The sequence below is a fragment of the Embiotoca jacksoni genome, unplaced genomic scaffold, assembly GCF_022577435.1.
Source record: "Embiotoca jacksoni isolate LCO1_2020_lvr unplaced genomic scaffold, fEmbJac1.0.p SCAF_17, whole genome shotgun sequence".
NCBI lineage: Eukaryota > Metazoa > Chordata > Actinopteri > Embiotocidae > Embiotoca > Embiotoca jacksoni.
In genome coordinates, this window is record NW_027185307.1 from 6,916,146 (window position 1) to 6,937,335 (window position 21,190).

Below are 21,190 nucleotides of genomic sequence, written 5' to 3' on the forward strand. Positions count from 1 at the left end.
GATAAGGCAACATCCTGTCACGTGACCATCATATTTTTATAGTAGACTGCAAGAAAAAGACTGCATACAAAAGGGTTGTGTATATTACATATATTTCCCGCGGTATTTGTCTGCCGTGTACAGCAGACCGCCACAGTCCCCGCACCTTCTTTAGAGGAAAACATGTTTGCTCTTTATAGACTTAAATAGCAGAACAAAGACATCTTTTATTAAACACCAATATTCCAGATACATTGGAATGATTATTTTTATATAATTTTGATTTAATTAATTTGGGTTTTTGTAATTCATTTAATTCATAATAGACAAAGCGTCACTGGGTCAAAGGCGATACGATTTAACCGTTTTCATGTCAATGGTGTACTTTACCTCATATTTTCAATTATAGTAGTTTATTCAGCTCTTCTGTACAAATGCAAAATGAAAATTCATTCAGAAAAACTCACTATCCTAATGGTTACATGGTCCTAATGGTTACACTATCCTAATGGTTACATGGTCCTAATGGTTACACTATCCTAATGGTTACATGGTCCTAATGGTTACAGTATCTTAATGGTTACATGGTCCTAATGGTTACAGTATCTTAATGGTTACATGGTCCTAATGGTTACAGTATCTTAATGGTTACATGGTCCTAATGGTTACACTATCCTAATGGTTACATGGTCCTAATGGTTACATGGTCCTAATGGTTACAGTATCTTAATGGTTACATGGTCCTAATGGTTACAGTATCTTAATGGTTACATGGTCCTAATGGTTACAGTATCTTAATGGTTACATGGTCCTAATGGTTACACTATCCTAATGGTTACACGGTCCTAATGGTTACATGGTCCTAATGGTTACACTATCCTAATGGTTACATGGTCCTAATGGTTACACTATCCTAATGGTTACATGGTCCTAATGGTTACAGTATCTTAATGGTTACATGGTCCTAATGGTTACAGTATCTTAATGGTTACATGGTCCTAATGGTTACAGTATCTTAATGGTTACATGGTCCTAATGGTTACAGTATCTTAATGGTTACATGGTCCTAATGGTTACACTATCCAAATGGTTACATGGTCCTAATGGTTACATGGTCCTAATGGTTACAGTATCTTAATGGTTACATGGTCCTAATGGTTACAGTATCTTAATGGTTACATGGTCCTAATGGTTATAGTATCTTAATGGTTACATGGTCCTAATGGTTACATGGTCCTAATGGTTACACTATCCTAATGGTTACATGGTCTTAATGGTTACATGGTCCTAATGGTTACATGGTCCTAATGGTTACACTATCCTAATGGTTACATGGTCCTAATGGTTACATGGTCCTAATGGTTACACTATCCTAATGGTTACATGGTCCTAATGGTTACATGGTCCTAATGGTTACATGGTCCTAATGGTTACACCGACCGCGCTCATGACCGAACAGCACGCCAGTGACAGGTGGTGATAATGAGCACTGCTGTCGCCAGAAACCACCGTAGAAGAAGAGACTACCGGAAGTTGGTTTGTTTACTGGCTGCTGTTGGAGGCAAGTACGCTTTTAAATATTGTTCATTTGAATGAGGTTTGAAAACGTTACTTTAGTTAAGTGTCAGCGCCGTGTTTTGTGTCTTTGCCTCGGCTCAGTAAAGAGCTGGTAAGGTAAAATGGTTCAGTCAATTCGCGAAGTGCCTTCACGTTTGCTTCGTGTTAGCGGCGAGCTACGGTAGTAGCCAGTCCTTTAGCGAGGAGGACTGCTCTTGAAAAAAAACGGCAATTTAACTCTGTCTTGCTTATTAACAAAGAAGCACATCTGACAGGACATGACTGCGGCTGCTAAAAAAAAATCTCCACGATTATTAAATAATTCGGCATCACTCGTTTTGAAAAACGGACGCACACTTTTCAACAAATGATCTTGTAACGTTAAACAACCGCAGTCCTCAGTTTATTACGAGTACTCGACTGAAATGGGTTCCTCTTGTTCTGTAAGCATTGTTTAATGTTCAGCATTGGGGACTAAACAGGTTGGAGGGATGCAGGCCGGTGTTGTGACTGTTTTGTTTCCTGCAGGGAAATGGACCTGGATGAAGATGTGTGTCAGACAAACGACAGGAAAACACTGCTGGTCCGCCACTTACCAGCTGAGCTCAGCCAGGATGAGAAGGAGGACCTCTTGAAGTATTTTGGAGCAGAGTCGGTCCGGGTCTTCTCCAACAGGGGCCGTCTGGTAGGTCGCTTCTCACCGAGGCCTCGTGAGCCTTCATGTCACTTGAGTTGCCGTCCCCCCCCCAGTCTGAACAGATTTGTCCTTCCCCGCAGAAACATTCAGCTTTTGCAACATTTAGAAGCGAGAAATCGGCAGCAAAGGTGAGTTTTGTATCTTTCTGCAGTGATTGTAATAAATACGTTGATAGATATTATCCGATTTCGCCCCTCAGCTCGTTCTGCCCGGCGTTGTTCATTCTCCATCGCATCTCTTACAGGCTCTCGGCAGGCTCCATCAGTTGGAGATTCTTGACCAGACGCTTGTTGCGGAGTTTGCGAGAGGCCAAGATCACGTCACGGTATTAAAGGACCCACCGGTGTCAGGCGGGTAAGTAACTTAAATAATCCTATACTGCTCATTACTAGTTCATTTTGTACTCAAGTGATGGCCTGTTCCCCTCTCTGTCAGATGGTGGTTGCTCTTATAGTGCTCTAAAGTTGTCTCTATTTTTCTACAGTGGGAAAGATGTAAAAAAAGAGAAGAAGAAACCGCCCAAACAGCCAAACATTCCCCTCATAGACACCAGCGTTGCACCGAGCCTTGGGTAAGAATGAGTGCATGTGCCGCTGTGGTGTGGTCTGAGCAAAATTACATTTTGATGATGTGTTTTTGGCTAAAAAAATCTCTAAAGTCAACTCCTGCACCAAGTTTCTGAAGCGTTGACACTTGTGTCTCAGTTATGTCGTGTTATTCTCTTGTGCAATATTCATGCTATTTGTTCTTACTCTGTTTTGGGAGGGGGTAAAAAGACGATGTCACTTTTAGTCTTTTGGTGACAGACTCCGTTTCCCATGACTTGGGAGTGTGAAATTCAATACCCACCAAAACTATCCCTCCTACAATTGAATATGCATGTGTGAAATGTGTTCTCCAACCCTGGTTGTTGTCAGTTTGGCTGTGTGGAAACTGCCTGCAGGCGAGCTGACAGTAGATCTGGATGAGAATCTGAGAGCTGTAGTTGGGGAGCTGTCGGAGACCGTGTGTCCAATTAGACGGCCAGACCACCACTGAGCACCTGACAGGCCGTCTGTCTTGCCAATTGGTGGGACCAGGTGGTCTTTGATACCTCTCGCTCCAGTACTGACAGTCTGTCCTGCAGCTACAGCGACCACGTTTCCCTTCGCTCATACTTAAGAGCTCCAGATTCTAATTCTAGTTGAAATAGTCCCAAGAATTTTCTTTCACTGAGAAAATGTATTGTTTGGTTAAAGCAAATTAAATTGTGTTTGGTCCAATAAAGCAGGTAGAAAGGCAGGATTTATTAAATAATTTGGATCGTTTACATGTGTTGGCTGAAATTTTCAGCTGTATTCAGAATGAAGAGGAACTGATCTTGACGTCATATGTTGAGTAAAACAGATTTTTGTCTCTCTATTGGGGCCTTTGGGATTTGAACATTTGATTTAAAAAAATAAAATAAATATATTATATATATATATATATATATATATATATATATAAAAATATATATTTAATTAAAAAGAAATTCAGGTTTTGCTATATTGTGAATTTATTTGTTGTTTATATGTTTGACCTTCTTGATGGATGAAATTAATGTACTTAAACAACACCACAAGGACAAATAGCTTTTTTAAATCATTTATGGAACAAAATAATCAAGACATGTAATATTCTGCTGTGGATGAAGTAACTTTACTTTTGGCATCAGAAACTAGTTTTGCCCCATTTAGCAGAAATACCTTCTTGGAGGTGTTTTACAGAAGTGTCCACCAGTCTGACACCTGCTTGCTGAAATTCAAAATGTCAAATTTGACCAGTTACTAGATGTGTGAGGGTTTTCTTTGGAGTAGGCGCAAATTACTTTAAGTAAAATTGTGTTTTTCTCTCACTTTCTCATGCAGGTTGAAATTTCAATCCAATCCCACTCTGAAGTATTTATACCCACCACCCTCCCATGGTATTCTGACAAACATAACGCATGCCCTCATCAGTGTGCCAAAGTTTTATGTACAAGTGAGTACAATTTTTAGTTTTAATCTGATACCTATCGTGACATTGTCTGCAGATGTTGATCTTTTCTGTGTATTTATATTTTTGTGTCTTTTAATACCGTCTCTGTGATCATTTTTGGAAAAGTGGGAATTTGTAAAGAAAGAAATGCAAATTTGACAGCGTTTCTAGCCTTCAGATTCATATTGTAAATGGAAATATGATTCTGCAATAAGTGTCCCAGAGGTTTTTGAACTGCATCCATGCTCTTAAAGATCAAACAGCAAACATTTGCCTTTTAAATTACAATTTGGGGAGCAAGTATTAATAATAAACCATAAGTGGGAGGCATGAGTTATGGGTTTAACATTTCCCTGGGAGCCGTGCTGCCTGCACTTTCCTTGCTACTTCCTGTGTTTGCATCTTGGTGGTGCTGGTGTGTTGCAGAGAAGCCGGCCTGACGCTCAGCCTCACCGTAGGTATCTCTCTCCAGCCTCCATCTCACCTTGATCCTTGTATTTGTATGCGAAAGTCTGGCAATCTGTTTTACATATGGAGCCAGAGTCACAGGCCGCCTGTTTGAGAGCAGCAGTATATTTATATTAGCGGCTCCCCACCTTGCTTGTGGTATGAATCTTCAGATATCACTACCACTGTTTTCCTCATACTCGTGTCTCAAATTATGCAGGTGCTTCATCTGATGAACAAGATGAATTTGCCGTGTCCGTTTGGCCCAGTCACCGCCAGACCGCTCATGGTAAGCTTCTGCACATGACTGTCGAATATATATATATATATATATATATATATAAAAAACAAAACAGATAAAGCTAAAGTTTGTTGGTGGTTTAGATGGAAGTTGTTTGATGTGGAAATAGAAAAACAGTTTTTGTAAAGAAAACGGTGTTCAAGTACTTTATGTACAAGGAAGGAGCTCAAGTTCTGCAGCTAACAGTTTAGATCGTGAAGCACCCGCAACAATCAGCAGCTTATTGAGTCGGTAACACCGGCCTGTGTGTTGATTCAAGGTTCAGTGTATTGTATTTAGGGAGATTTATTGACAGAAATGGAATATAATATTCATATTTATGTTTTCATTTGTGTATAATAGCTTAAAATAAAATAAAAAAAATAAATCATTCTGTTTTCGTTAGCTTAGAATGAGCCCTTCAGATCAATATGCTCATGTTCATGTACTGCTAGGTTTTTACAGTAGCCCACGAGGGACAAACAAACACTGGTTCTAGAGGGGGCCTTCCATGTTTTTATTTTTTAAATGTATTTCTAACAAGTGTCTGGTAGGGAGGTGTTCAGTGGGTTGCAATCTGCAAGCTCACCACTAGAGGCCACTAAATTCTACACACTGCTCCTCAAACCTAACAACACTTTTGCGCTACTTAAAAACTGAACTGAAACAACTTACTTTGCCTAATTACCTTAAATTACCGACCTAATTATCTTGTCAAATATAGAAGAACATATTAGAAGTTCCTCACAGCATAAGCAGGAGCAGACGTGAACATACTGTAGATACAATACAGCTCGTAGAGACCCAGCAGTGAAATGTAGGCAAATATGTTAATACTGCATAGTTAACACTCCGATAATGGTTTGTGTTTGGTGTGGCTTTTTTCGCACAAATGAGATTACATATGAATACGATTTCATTTCCTGAAGAGAAGATTTGTTTCTGCTTTACTGAAAGGTCTATTCTGAATTACCATTTTTGTACACTGGAAGTGTCTGGTCTCTCCATCACACTTGCACATTGGACCATTACTGGTCTCTAAACTATTTGTGATGTCACAAAATCATGCTGAACATAAAGAGAGGAGGAGGGGGAATCCAAAAAGCTGTATTTAGGATTACAGAGAACATATTCTATATATTTCAAACTAAAATGTGAATTTGCTTTTAACAGTAGTTTATAAATGTAATGGCTCATAACTAGAGCGCTGTGGTTCCAGTTTCAAGGAACGATCAGCGCATGGACGGCAGCAAATGGAAAAAATGGATTATGTAAAATATGAGATGGATATTGATCAGATCTGAAGGGAGGAATTTTGATGATTCAATAATATATTCAATTCTTTCTGGTATAAATTGTCTGCATCCAACTCTCTATTGAAGATCTGCTGTTTTTCTGTGTCTGACATGATGTTAAATCTTTCGGTTTTTAAGCATTTTTTTTATTTTTATTTTTTTAAGCACTTTGTAATGTTTGAATATTTTTTGACATTTCATTAACCAAACAGTCAGTTAAACAAATCAGCAGATATATCAATAGTAACAGTAATTATTTGTTTTATCCTTAAAAACCTTCCTCCTTTGATGTTGTCGCATCTTAAAATATTGCGAATTTATTCCAAGTTAATATTAACCAATCTCGACAGTGATCACACACTTGCACCTTGAATATATGAAAATGATCTCTTGTATTATTCTCCAAAAAAATAAGTCTCCGTTTTGACCATTTTTTTTTTGTACCTGCTGCTGAAATCCGTCAGCGGAGCCCCGAGGCCGTGAAGGCTCAGTCGTGTACTTTTTGTTCCCCGCAGTTTGAGCCTCTGCCTCCTCTTCCACCCATCCCCATGCCGCCGCCCTTCCCTCCCGACTACCCTCCTCTGCCTGAGGAGGAGATGGAGCTGTCCAGCGAGGAAGAGTCGGAGTACGAGAGTGGAGACGATGAAGACAAAGAGAGGTGAGGAGGAGGAGGAGGAGGAGGAGGAAACTCTCCCGTTAAGAGAGGCTTCAGTTCACCACAAATATCATCCTGTTCTGCATCATACAGTCGCTACCAGTCGAGGCGCTGTGTTTAAGTCTATTCATCAGAAAATTACATTTCTAAATATGCGAGTGGTTTGACAGGAAATGGCTTTAAATTCCAATGGATGTTGTTGTTTTTTTTTTTCTCTCTCTCTCTCTCTCCAAGTCATACATTTCCTCCCTTATTCCCTGTGCTTGCTTTATTTCAGGATTGTTCGTCTGATGGGTCTGGTCAGCCAAGCATGCAAGAGACCCTTGAGACCAAAAACGGCTTCAAAGAGAAAGAAGCCCAAGATCAAGGATCTACTCTATGCTCCCAAACCAGAATCTCAGAGGTACACCAGAGGCACTCATGCATGTCACAGTCCTCACGCACTGCTCATCTCCAGACAGTATTCATAGGCAGCTAAAGACGAAGGACAAAAACCTCCAGACAATCTTCCTCATAAAGACGGCCTTTTGTGGCTCGGAGACTTCGTGTTTGAGCATCGCACGCGCACACACTCCCTTAATGACAGACCGCAAACTCTGTTTCCAAACTATGAATACACACACAGAGGCTCCCCGCCGCATGTTTGCAGACTGGGAAATATCTCCGGGTTGACCAGAAGGAAATACTCCCAAACCGTCAGGCGCTCAGGAGCCATCTTTACTGTGGACTGTTTTTAGAGGCTCCTTGTTGATTGTCTCTGCCGTCCTCAGTGCTCCGGTGCTGCAGGCCGCAGATGTGTTTGAGCAGCCCCACGCCGCCGGGCCGAGGAAAATTGAATTCCACATTTCGGTTCCAGAGGTGGCGGCCATTGTGGAGGGAAGTGGGCCGGGTCAGCCTGATGACGGAGGCAGAGGTGAGGGCTCAGCTTCCATATTTCGACCAAGATACTCACTTGAACCTGTTGCTTATTTATTAAGTGTGTTGATTATTTGTCAGTAGCAATTAATACATTATTTATTAATAGGGGAAATTTCTTAACACAATTTTCCACAGCCCAAATGAATGTTAATAGATTTCTTGCTTTGTCGGATCAAACTGTAGATACATTCAGATTGCAATAATCTATAACAGGAAACATGGAATCAACATTTGAGAAACTTGAAGTCGTGAATCTGGCATTTGGCTTGAAATCGGTCGTATTCATTCATTTGTTTTTTAAGAAATTAGTCTTATTAAAAAAGACAGATAGTTGAGCACAAGAAGTGTGTTCAAACATAAAAGGTTGACAAAAGTAGCAAAAGAGAGCACATAACAGAAGCAAAGCTCCCAAATTCAAATTGTAGTTGGTTCCTGAGTCATTATTAAACTTTTTCATTGGCAACACAAGTGGAATTTTCGCAAAAATGAGTTACTCTTATCTGAGTTAGTACTTCAGAGAAGTATTTACTGTTGATTGTTTGTTAAGAGACTGTTTGTTGTTGACTGACCTTGTGTGGGAGGAATCAGCCCACATGCTCTCTTTACAAAACCAAAGGTCCTCAAACCAGGAGGTAAGATAACAGGAAAAACACTTTTTCTCAGCTTTACAAAAATGATGTTGAACTGTTACAACTAATAACTTTAGATTGCCCATAAAGCTCCTCAGATATTGTGATATTTATTTTAGAATTGGAGGAGTGGAGAGGCTACCTACCTACCTACCTACCTACCTACATACATACATACATACATGCATACATGCATCAAACCTGTCGCACCTCTGACCACCGCCAGCATCACTCAGAGTCTCTTTTGAACCCATAAACACAACCAACAGTTAAGTTAAACCAGTGGAGGTTAGTAAAATAAATCAATTGGAGAGGTTCTAATTTTAAAAGGAGCGTTTAATGGAGAAATGCAGCGCTGACATTAGGGGGCTTACAAAGTTATCATTTTATTGCACAATACTTACAAGCTTGCAGCATAACCTGTTAGCATTGTAAAACAATATGATAAAATATGTCTGACAAGAATCATTTCACACAGTAAAATTATTTATTTTAAATAATCTACCTTTTTTTTTTTTTAACGGCTTACAATCATTTTTAAGTATGATTCTAAAATGTAAGGTTTTTTTTTTTAAAGTTTTTTTTTTAAATCCTTGTTTAACTTCCTGTTCGTTTCCTAGGAGTGATTCTGTGGTCTTGTCACATTCAGACCCTGAACCTCCTCTGTGAATGAGACATGACCTCATTCGAATGTTTGTCAGGAGTTTTTAACACAAACACCTGAACCCACTTTTTCTACACACGCGAGTCATCAAAGGAAGAAACTTAGTGCAAATTGAAAACAATAAGTTGTATTAAGTAATAGAAAAATTCTACTTTTATTACCGGCCAGTAAAAATAAATGGGACCAACGCTATAGTCTGCAAATACATTCAGGGAATCGGTATAAAGAGTATAACAAGAGGCTTGCCCACTCTTTTATGTGCAGGAGGCACTGTGAGGATTTGATTATTACTCTACATCATGTTTATTATCACACTGGAGCAGGAGGTGGTTTGATGCTCCTATTGACATAAGTTAAAGCCCTTACCATAGGTGAAGTCGGAGCCGAGTGTTACACAGCAGTATATCACAGCGGAAAACTCGCACCAAAAAGGTTTTGCCATTATCTGTATGAGCAAATGTCATTGAGGGCACCGTCTGTGTTACTTGTCAGCTGTGCGGTTCCCCGTTCGCCTTATCTCCCTTCTCTCTAGCTACAACTTCACTCCCTGGCAAGTCCCCGAGAAGCAAAATAGATCTCAAAGTCAAACACAAAAGATTTCCTAAAGGCAGAGGAAAGATAAACTATGACAGGTGGCTTTTTGGATTAGTCTTGTTTTGGGGGAAGTTTGTGTGTGTGTGTGTTTGTTTGTGTGTGTGTGTGTGGGGGGGGGGGGGGGGGGGGGGGAATCCGATAAACAAGCTATTTAAATGAAAAGGGGAGGTGGGACAGGGCAGATAAGGAGGAGGATAATTTTGAAAGCAGTGATCTAGTTCTCTGCAGAGTGTATCAGAAAAGCTCCCCAACGCTTCTCACCCTAGTGCACACACACACACACACACACACACACACACACACACACACACACACACACCTCACAAGCTTCTTCTTTTTTTCCTTCCTTACCCCTCCCTCGGATTTGTACAGGCTCACTGCTCTTAGTAATTCCATCTTCAACATGTGTGCGCGCATTCATGCGCTCCTCAACAGAGTTCTCCTTCCTGCTGCCTTTTCAAACTCATGTTTGCCAAACAGAAGTGGATTTTGATTCCAGTTCTTTTATTCGACAGACCGAGTGTGTTTATGGTTCACTCCTGAGACTCTTCTTTCCCTTTATAAGTACCACCAATTTTCACTTCATTTATTTATCGTATTGAATGCTAAATAAAAAGGAAGATAAACCTTTATTTTCCATCCCATCAGAATATACCGATGTCACAGGAATTTTAGATATCAGTTTGTTAAACTAATTGTGACCGAGAGGATTTGCTTCCACTTTCCCATCCTGAGCTTGTGTTGTTTACTGAGGCGGATAAACATTTTGGAAGTGATTATTTCACCATCTGCTATTGATTGGCTCTTTTGAAAACTTCCTTTGTGCCAGAGGGAGAGTTTGCTCTTCCTGTTTTATACCATAAAGCAATTCAGCATATCCAACGCGGCGGCACCTCGGCGGTGCGATCAAAACGTTCAGAGACGGTTCCTGCTGTGTACGAAGGGAATGCAGCAAAGTGATGTGCGCTGAGCAGCAGGAAACAACAACCTTTGTGAGTAAGCGTTCCAAGTTGCGCCGCTTGATCAACATCAGCTGTTTTACATACGTTTCTGTGACCACTGCAATTTCACCGTGGACCTGAAACTTGAGCAGAAACTTGGAATACTCACTCAAGAAGGTCATGGCTTCCCGCTGCTCCATGAACATTACTGCTGCACTCCGTTTGTGCACAGCAGTCTTGGTACCTTTTGATCGCACCATGTAATATGAAATGCGCTCAAAACTAACTGATGCAGTAACAGTTTGGTGAATTGTTTTTAACACGCTACCTTTTGCTCCTTTAACACCGTCCACTCCTCCATCCAAGCCGACGAGCGGGAGGTCGCCCCCGGCGGCAGTCAGCAGGAGGTGGAAGAGGCCGAGGGTTTTGGGAAGCTTTACCCGAGCGCCCAGACGTCCCAGCATCAGGAGGAGCACAGCGAGGACGAGCACGACCTCACGTCAGACATCATCTCCAGGAAGGAGCTGGAGAAAGGACGGCTGTCACGAGACGGTAAATATGAGCGGTGTGGGCAGAAGTGCCACCTCTCAGAAGGGAGAGCGACCAGCTTTAAGATCAACAGGACCCGTCACAAACGGGTGATTATAGACAGAGAAAAAGAAAAATCCTATGAAAAGCTCCATGGAATGAGTTTTAGGTTAGATAAGTGATTACAGCCATTTTCCTCTTTCCATGTAAGTAGATGCTTTTTCTATCGATGCTGCGTGTTGCATATTGATACTGTACAACAGTAAATCCATTTTTATTTTCCATTTTAAACAGCTCTAACGTATTCTTATTCCCTCTCACAAACCCCCATCTGTTTAGAAGTGATGCAAGAAGCAGCAGTTTGTTTGAAATGCATATTGGAATAAACTGGCAGGTAGTTGAGAAGCGTCATGGCTAAACAAAAAGAGATAAAGTGCAAACTGCAGAAAATCTTACTTGAAACAAGAGACTGATAAATCCCTCTGAGGAGGAGGAGCAGGTGGAAAATGTGTAACATTAGCATTACCGCTCTAACAGCCCTCCATGGTGACAAGCACTGAGGAGAGATGTGGTTTTTATTTTGGAATTGTGAATTTTGTGCAAATAGTGCGATTTTAATTTGCAGCATTTAATGTGATTTATAAAAATAAAAAAAAAATGAGAAAAAAATGTATCTGGTAAAATTAGCAAAAATTTCAATATTTTTATTCTGCACATGACAGTAGTAACTGGACATATAAAAGTTCAAATCTTTTTGTTTTTGTATCTTCTGCACTTAAAGAATATAAAACTCGTGTAAATGTAGTCGTCTAATTACCACGATAAGACCACATTTCCCACAAACCATGTCACTTCCTGTTTTATCTTATTTTGGGTCAACCATGTGGTTTGTTTTGATGCTCGGAGGTTGAAGAGCGTTGCTGGCTGTACATGAGGAGACATTTTGGTCCATGAAGCCAGTTTTGTTTGCAAAGGTTGGCTTTGTTCCAGAATGCCTTCAGGAGTGATTCTATTAACAACCTTTTTTGCAGTGAAAAAGCAGGAAATTAGCAAAATCGCAAACTCCTGCAAATATTGCGAGGATTGATTGAATTTGAATTCATTATTGCGTTCCCAAGATCCTGGAGGCCAAAAAAAAAAAAAAAAAGGGCCAAACAATACCAACAGGAGGTAAACAAACCATTATTGCTGAGGTTGTACGTCAGTTGCGATTGTCAACTATGATTTACTCCTGTTATTAGAATGGGACTTGAGCTGAAGAAGCTGTAATCACTGTTTTTATATAACCAGTGAATCCAAAGGCTCCGTACGGTGACTAACGGAGAATCACCACCTTCGTCCGCAGTTCTTCTCAGCTTTACAGTGCAGTTTAAGCTTCTTTTAGGTTATTGTTTTACTATTTTGGATCCGTTTCACAACCATTAATCAGCAACATATTTAATGCGATTTTAGCCAAAAAAAAAAAAGCCTGTGATAGATATTCTAATTGAGCAGCTTGACAACGGTGGACAGTGTTCGCCACTAGCTGGTGAAAATGCTGGAACATTTAGCAGCTAAATATAAATCTGACTAATCATGAAGGGGCCAAAAACACATCTCCAAATGGATGCTAATGTTCCTCAGGATTTGTCAGTAAATGCGGGAAGGACACAAATTCGTAGATGTGTTTAAACTATTCACAACAACTAGAATTGATTTGTACGTCTTTGGCGTGACAGAGAATATTCCATCTATTTTCTTGGTAGTGTAACGTCATTTTTTTTTGTTTTGTTACTGTGACGCACACCGGTCAGGCTTGTTTTCCATACAAATACAGTCCACAGCAGCTAACACACGGCATGTTCAAGTAACATCTGAAATAAACTTGAGCGGTAGGCGCCGAGATCAGACATGTAGTCATCGCTTTAATGTCTCGGCGCATCTCTTCTAGTTCTGTCTTCAATAAAACATCGAGCGGACGCCGTCGAGTTGCGATGACTGAATTTATTTGAATGTTGGCGTGGACAGCTCTGTGATCCTTTGTACCTGTTTTTGAAATTCACCTTGCATCAAATATATATATTTTTTTTTTCTCTCTCTCTCTCCCATCTCTCTTTTAAAACAGAGATAAAACGGATGTCTGTGTTTAAAAAATATGAACCGGGCGAGCCGACCTGCAGACTGTACGTGAAGAACATCGCAAAGCAAGTGGAGGAGAAGGTTGGTCCATTTATAGCACACGACCCACTTATATGTTGGTTTGGTTCACTGGATATGATGCTTAATGTGGAGTTTTGATTTAGTGCTTGAGACCAACATTGAATTCTGCAGTGAGATATTACGACAGTTTAATTAATGTCTCATTTATAAAACGCTTAGTTTATCTGATATTTATTATTTGTCTTCCAGGATCTGAAGTACATCTACGGCAGATACATTAACCCCTCGTCAGAAGATGAGAGAAACATGTATGTAAACAGTTTTTTTTTTTGACTTGCGCATCACTTCTCCCCACCAGCTAATTTTGACTCCTGCAATTTGTCACCTCTTGAGAGTTTTCGGTGATTCGTGCTGACTGCGTCTTGCGTTATTAATAAGTATCTAAACTGATGTAGCGACCACGAGGGGTATTTTTATGTTTGTTCATCAGCAGTAACTTCAAGTGAATCTTCCACCCGAGTCATCAAGCCGAGCTTACGTTGAGGCCACAGTGTGAACACTCATGTAGGTGATAAACAGGAAGGTGCCGCTCTGCCAGAGGATCACTTTGTCCTTCGGTAACCTGCTTCTGAATTGGGGCTTCTTTTTATTTTATTTTTTATTTTTGGGGGCTGTTCACAGGTTTCTACAGTTTGGTCGTGAAGTGCTTGTGCAAATTATTCTCAGAACTTCTAACCTGTATGTCATCACATCTCGGGCGTCCTATCAGCAGCCAAACGTCTGCAGATGTTGCTAGGCAACTACTGAAGGAGGTGCACTAGTAATATGATAAATGTATCGTTTTGTAGGTCTTACAGGTGAAGGTGTGATTTTTTTTTTTTTTTGGCAGAGTGTGGAAAACAAATAGATGTAAAAACTGATTTGAATTTGCTAAAAAGATACAAAAAAAACAATTCTGGCAGACACTAGAGACTCTGAGTGTCTTCCACCGAGCGCAAAGCAAAGTTCTTTGCTCGTTTTACACCAACGCAGTTGTCATTTTCCAATCAAGCACCCACTTTGTTTAAATAGATAATGTGTTTGCACACATCTGGACATCCGTGTGCGTTTTGGTATTAAAATGAGGTGTGGTGAAGTGAAATGTTGCTGCATTGCCACTCTTGTGCGATTGACCAACAAAAACCAGTGGTGGAGTATTTTACTAATATTTTAAGGCCACATTATGAAGACGGTAATATGGGTGCATAACGTGCGAACACGCGGCTTGTTACACACGGCGGCGCTCAAACATGCAAAAGATTACCATGCGAAAGATCATTATTTTACATCAGTCTGTACACAGAGAAGCGTTCACTGCTATTATTTATCAGATCTGCCATTATAATAGCAACATGCCAAAGTGCACGCACACCTGGCTCATTAAAGGGAACGGGAGATGACTTTCTGATTGATGGGTTTATTTCATGTTACGCTCAAAACAAACCTACGATGGATTAAGTGCAACCCGTTTGAACCGTGCACATTACTTTGAGCTCGGATTATCTGCTGTTAAACTAACATAAGTGGATTTGGACACTTTGAGCTTTTGTAAAATGGTGACACAAGTCAGCCCGGTGAGTGTCGAGGCTGCGTGGTGTTCAAAAGGAGACGAACTAGCCGTCACATCTAACCCTCCTTGTCATATCTCATTTTAAATGTCAGTGTATCTGAATACACATCATACCTGCTGTCTTTAGCCTGTGCTTATATTAATGGTGAAGGGAAAATATAGGTTGAGAAAGACTGCTGGTTAACGGGCAGAATAAATGATCAGATCACTGCTTTGTTCTCATTTATTCAAGTGTCTGACAACAGAAGTATGTAGATGGGACATTCTTAACTTGAATTGGACTGAATTACAACACCGTAAAAAGACTCACTAACACGAGCGTCATGTGCTTTCCAGAAGCCGATAACATTATACTCCTGCAACCCCCCGAAAAAGAGTACGAGGTTGACTCGGCCGGGCCACGAGCCTCGCAGTGCTAATGATGTGTCCCTGCTTTGCTTGGTTCCTCAGGTTTGACATTGTGTTAATGAAGGAGGGGCGGATGAAAGGCCAGGCCTTCGTAGGACTCCCCAGTGAGCAGAGCGCAGAGAAAGCTCTGCGGGAAACCAACGGCTACGTTCTCTACGACAAACCCCTCGTCGTTGTATCCTTTCATCCCCTCTCGCGAGTGAAACGAGGACATGGATTTTATAAGGAGGGCAAATCCAGGTTGTGCGTGTTCGGTCGGGTTCAGATTGGGAGGAAAGGTAGAGATGTATATAAAGTTCTGTTTACTGCAACGATACTGCAGTGTACAGAAAAATACCCTCAAAGTGACAAAGGTAAGTTGAAAATGAATCCATGATTCAGGCAATGACATGTAACTGAACATCCACAAAGTGGCGCTGATATTAAGGGTCATTTAAGAGGAGATGATTTATTAAGTGGACACTCCCCTTCACAGATGTGTCGCTGGCTTTGGCCCTCGGTGCCTTGTCGGGGAGGATGGGGACTAATTTCTGGCAGCTCCGGACCACCACCTGCTCTTCCTCCTCTCTGCACATGTAATTGCGCATCAACTTTTGAACTTGTCTAATGGAACAAGGCTATTGATTCTGGCGGTGTTTTTTAATGTGCTTCCCGTAGCCAATTAGCTCGGGAACAGCATATTAGTCTTTCGGCTCAAAGAATGAACAAAGACTTCTGCAGTGTAATTTCCTCGGGGTGTTGTCCTGCATGCAGCTGTATCCAAGGGAAGGGAACAGTGACTGAGCTTCGGCTGCAGGTCAACCAGCTTTAGGCCGACTACCGTGTTGGATTACATCAAAAAACTAATAGTTTTGTAGTCAGTTAGTCACTGAATGGTTAGTTTTCATGGAGGAATGTTTTAAAAAGTGTTGAGATTGATCTTTTTGCACAGAACAGGGGGAAGCTTTAACTTCCCGGTTCCAATTTTCGGCGCACGATCAACATCAACGCCTCTGTTACATGTTTTGTGACCATTTGCGACGTCACCATGGACTTGAGCAGAGAGAGCACAGCAAATATTGTGCCAAAATTCAGGAAATCGCCAACAGGGATCCTTGAAATGCTTCCGAAAGAAGTTATAAACAAGGCGAGGTGTTTTGAGTGGCATTTGCATTTCCAGAGGGACAGAAAGTCACTGTCCAAACCCGAAGAAGCAGCATGAGGTCAGGAGCACAACCAGGTGGGTTTTCACATTCGTGGGGTTTTGCGCCATGAATTCATCACTCGGGGTCACGCTGTCAACGCAGAGTTCGACTGTGACGTTCTGACGCAAACCACCTGATCTGGTTAGCTTAGCTTAGCATTAAGACTGTAAACAGTTGGCCGGACTCACTCCAGGTAACTAAATAGTTTGCATTTGCTTGCTTTTACCGAGTTTACAGTCTTCCTCCTAAACTTAAGCTAAATGGCAGCTGACTCCAGCGTTTGTTTTTATACGTAGCAATTAAGATCGGCATCAACGTTCTCATCCATGTCTGGGCAGGAAAGCGGATACGTTGATTTTATTAAATGTTGAACGATTCCTTTTAATTTATAGGTTGTTTATTTCGTTGGCTCGATTGCTTAAAAAGTCTGTAAAAACAAATACGAATGTGTTGTTCATTGAACTTTTTTATTTTGTCTATTATTCAATAAGTCAACTGAGGTTCACTCTGGTACGGATGTCTTGTTCAGGAGTCGGAGGCAGAGGACAGCCGTTCCCAGATTAAATTCCCTGTGATGTTGTTTTTTTTTTCAGTGCTTGCTTGAGACTGTAGCGTGGCGCTTCCCAGTAAATCCTCCAACAGCTTGCAACAAAAAAATTAGTGAGCTGGAAGAAGAACCTGCATGAAACTTGAGTGGATTAAAGTTTGAAGTTTATTAGCGGCGAGCTCTCTGGTAGCAGCCTGTCAAACATCTGGCTCCTCCCTCTTTATTTAACCTGCCACAAGGGCGAGCAGTTTATCAGTCCGCGTGATTGACAGAAGCTGTCACTGAGGAAGTGAGGTGACCTCAGGAAAGCAAGAGACCCGAGCTCTTATAAGGTCAATTTTTGGGCTGAAGTCTTCTGGCATTTATGAACAAACAGCAGCGACCTTTTCTTAAATTAAATTCATATGAGGCAGCGAGTGTCACAGGAAGAGGGACTCTGTGGTTTAGAACTGCTTTGTGCTTTTGGGTTGTCGGTCTCTCCGTCCGTCCGTCCGTACGTCTTTTCCATTCTTGTGAACGTGATATCTCAAACACACTGTCAGGGAATTTCTTTAGTTGTGGAACAAGTGGTCACTTGGACTCGAGGAGTGTTTGGTGGTCAAAGGTAACTCTGACCTCACGAAACACATTTGTGGCCGAACTCAACATGCGCTAATTATAGCAGTCATACAAATGTCTAATCATGCAAAGACAAAATAATAATTTTAGATTAATTAATTTTAGATCCAAAAGGTCAACTTCAGCGTGATATCATAGGACATGTCTGGCCATTATTCCACGCTGTGACCAAGCGGCAGTCAACCATGATGTCTCCCATTGGTTTCTGATCTGCCATTCTGAAGCCTCGAGTTCGGTGTTTTGTCCGTCGCCATCTCTCTATTTTGGCGCCAGAAATAACTTTGGATATTAGAATGTGTTGGAGAGGAGCGAGCGGTGAATCTGACTCGATCTGATTGGTGACTCTGTGCCCGCCCACCTACGGCATAAACCCGACTGCACCAATCAAACAGACACGCCCCCAAACATACAGCTATATAAGGCATAACATCTAATTAATGATGAAATTATTTTCAGATGGATCCCTAGAAAACTAATAAGGGGTAGTGACTTTAGCAAATGACACCATAATGACTTGCGGAAAAAATGTATTGACTTTGTATTTCATGAGAGAAGTTGAATGGGAGTCGATAGAGCCAGAGCCTTTTTGGAGGCAACCTCTAGTGGCCCTCGGTGGTATTGCAGTTTAAGGCACTTTCACACTGGCCTCATTTGTCAGACCCGGAAGCTTTTATTTACAGTGTAGGGCCGTTCCTCAGGAACAGGAGATATGTTGACCATATTTGGCGTTTGCTCAGATACTGAATTGTTAACACTAATCTGGGGTTGCCACCTTGAAACTGTGGTTATTGTATAGATCTTCTGTGCTGTCGGGGTGACGATGTGTGTGAAGCGTCTACGTTTTAGAATTTGTAACAACATCCAGATTCGAAGTTTTGTCTGCTGTCATGGCTACAACTTTGTGTTGTATCAGAATCAGCTCTGTTGGCCAAGGATTCCTTCAAGGTGTTCACTACATATAAATATGGATGTAAACTGCAACTTGAGTGATTGGCAGAGGAATACAACCGTTCAATGGTTTATTACGCGAGAGGAATGTTTTGCCTTTTTACTGCCTACAGACCTTAACTATATATATTTACAGCAATTTGCTCGATCTGCAAGACCAAAACAAGAAAACACAGATACCAAGAGAGGACCCAAGCAGCGATGAGCTCAGCAGGGTGAGTAAGACATGAACGCATTGAAGGTCTTGCCAGAATATTAAAATGACCTCTGAATGGCATAGTGTAACTATATATATATACTATAGAACAAGCCTTATTATCATTGTAACAGTGTTTTCTTTTCACAATTGTGTTTATACTTTATCTATTCAAGATGCCAAGGCTTGATATTGTGGCCCAGCAGAACCATTTGTATCCTTATTCTGGCATATCCTTTGGAAAACAAACTTAAGGAAACGGGGGCAGTTTAATTGCAGTTACTGTGGCACAACTGGAACTTGAAACAACCCGACGTGTATTGTAGTCTAAATTCAAAGAGACTGAGTACCTTGCTGTTCTCTGTTGCGTATTGTATCTTATTGTTTGTGAAATGTTTTGTTTAGTGCAGACTGTAAGCCTGTGCTATTTTGGAGTCTTTTAAACTCCTCTTTACATTGATTTCTACCTTGTTTGACTGAATTTCAGGTGGTGATCGTCGGAAGTTGTCTTCTTCTATTCTTGCTTTATTAAATAAAATATTTTTACTAAAATAACTTTTGTCATGTTTTCTTCCAATCGCAGCCTCAAACACATGTCACCAACCGTGGGTACACTTCAGTCAAACTATCACCAGTGATTATCTTAAGTCCCAAACTTCAAGTCCTGTCAGCTGGGAAATACAGACTAGGGAAGGTATATGAGATCTAGATTGGCTGTGCAGCAGATGGTAGCCTGTCAAAACAGAGGGAAAAAGCACAGTCCTGAAGAGACAGCAAACAAACCAACCAGACTGCAGTCTGTGTGAAATTGCTGGGACTGGGTTAGCTTACCTTTACAATCCCTGGCTGGCCCCATCTGTGTGATTATAGAGAGTAAACCTCGGAGGGCGAGCGCCTCCCCTCAGCAGCCATCATATCTGAAGATTTGGAAATAAAATTGGGGTTTGTCCTCCTGACGGTAAAAGCAATACGGGCAGTGTGTACTGGGTGCATGTCAATCACGGGCAACGTTTGTGATGCCCGTGATATTTAAGACATTCAAAGAGAGAAGAAAGGTGGTGGTGTGAGTGGCTGCGTTTTATTTCCACCATCCGTAATGGTCTGAAAGCAGATAAAGATTGGCCCGACAGTTTTACAATTCATCAAATCCTTACAATAGCTGCATTGTATATTTTTTTTTAATGTTTTAGCTAAAGAGCTGAAAAGGTCGTGTTCTCAAGTTGCCCACACAAAGTAACATTTGAGGCTCAGACAAACTTCAGACTGTTTTTCTGGAATCAAGAGAATTGAGCCTCATTTTACACCGACCGTACTGACTTACAGAGGCTTTTGTGTTCGAGTAAATGCTGACAAGACACAGCAGGCTGAAAGCAAACAAAAACACGGCATATAAATAATGTATATGAGGGTCAGTGCAGATACACAGGTTTCTCTCAATTTCCTCTAGAGAATGGAGATGCGTATAGATGCATTCATTTTGTGCCGACTGCTTAATTGTTCTCTAAATACTCAAGTTTGCGTTTCAGGTTGTTGTTTTTTTTGGTTAGCTCTACTGCATGTTTCTGTTCATACTTGACAGTACAGCAAAAGAAAAGTTATTTTTATTTTCAAGGCGGCATTTTGCACAGTAAAATCTCCACGTAATTGATTGGCCGATAACAAGTCCATCCATCATCTGTACCTGCTTTATCCTGAGCAGGTTCACAGAGGCGTTGGAGCCTATCCCAGCTGACTGGGTGAAGGTGAGGTTCAGCCTGGACTCATCGCCAGTCCATCACACGGCCAATCACAAGTCCAGAATGTGTAATTTGTGCTAATGAGTTCCTAACAGGAATGCATTAGGGAAATCACTGCAATCAAACAATTATGGGCGCTTCCTTAAATGAAGCTGTTTCCAAGCAAATTTAATCAGTGGATTTCCTGTAATAGTTCACAGAAGACTGGCGACCTGATTTAAGGTTGGAAAAGATTTTCAAAATATGGCTTATCTGGATCGGTAAATCTATTGAAATGTTGGAACATAAGTGTGGTTTTTACTTTTCCCGTGAAGCCCGTTGCAGGACTTCAGGTCCCGGCCCTGCCCACGAGCGGAGCCTCTCTGGTTAAGATCCAGGCACGAGGGGTTATCAATCACACGTGCTCGTCTGGTTCGACCCGCAGCTCGTACGTCAACGCCACTGTGAGGGAGGAGTTCCCATCTGTGCCCCACTCGGCCTGCCATCTCAACGATGACAAATGTGCCACCCGCCGTGGAAATATTGTGAGTTACCAGGACATTTATCAGGTAACATTTGAGCAATATGAAAGATAACCTTTTGTAAGTGGACGCAGATAAAGATGTATGTTCTGCCGTTCCTCT

At 41.2% G+C, this 21,190-nt stretch overlaps 1 protein-coding gene across 3 annotated transcripts; it reads left to right on the forward strand.

The window, feature by feature from the left end:
• The first annotated feature begins 1,493 nt into the window (after positions 1 to 1,493).
• rnpc3 (RNA-binding region (RNP1, RRM) containing 3) lies at positions 1,494 to 19,386 on the forward strand. 3 transcript variants are annotated; one of them, XM_069151392.1, is made up of 16 exons: positions 1,494 to 1,540; positions 2,065 to 2,221; positions 2,314 to 2,361; positions 2,478 to 2,587; positions 2,718 to 2,804; positions 4,123 to 4,234; positions 4,899 to 4,967; positions 6,769 to 6,911; positions 7,186 to 7,311; positions 7,679 to 7,821; positions 11,021 to 11,206; positions 13,287 to 13,381; positions 13,571 to 13,629; positions 15,381 to 15,513; positions 18,772 to 18,850; positions 19,008 to 19,386. In XM_069151392.1, the coding sequence occupies exons 2-15, from the start codon at positions 2,069 to 2,071 to the stop codon at positions 18,838 to 18,840; spliced, it is 1,533 nt and encodes a 510-aa protein (XP_069007493.1). In that variant the 5' UTR covers positions 1,494 to 1,540; positions 2,065 to 2,068; the 3' UTR covers positions 18,841 to 18,850; positions 19,008 to 19,386. The 3 variants fall into 3 exon arrangements, with proteins under 3 accessions (XP_069007493.1, XP_069007494.1, XP_069007495.1); XM_069151393.1 differs by having other exon boundaries at positions 19,319 to 19,386; XM_069151394.1 differs by lacking the exon at positions 1,494 to 1,540 and adding an exon at positions 1,910 to 1,979.
• Positions 19,387 to 21,190: the final 1,804 nt, after the last annotated feature.

Coding starts and splice junctions, on each gene's coding strand:
- rnpc3 (XM_069151392.1), top strand. CDS start 2,069: ATGGACCTGGATGAAGATGTGTGTCAGACAAACGACAGGAAAACACTG. Junction 2,222..2,313: donor TCTCCAACAGGGGCCGTCTG/GTAGGTCGCTTC, acceptor CCTTCCCCGCAG/AAACATTCAGCTTTTGCAAC. Junction 7,822..11,020: donor GCCTGATGACGGAGGCAGAG/GTGAGGGCTCAG, acceptor CCTCCATCCAAG/CCGACGAGCGGGAGGTCGCC.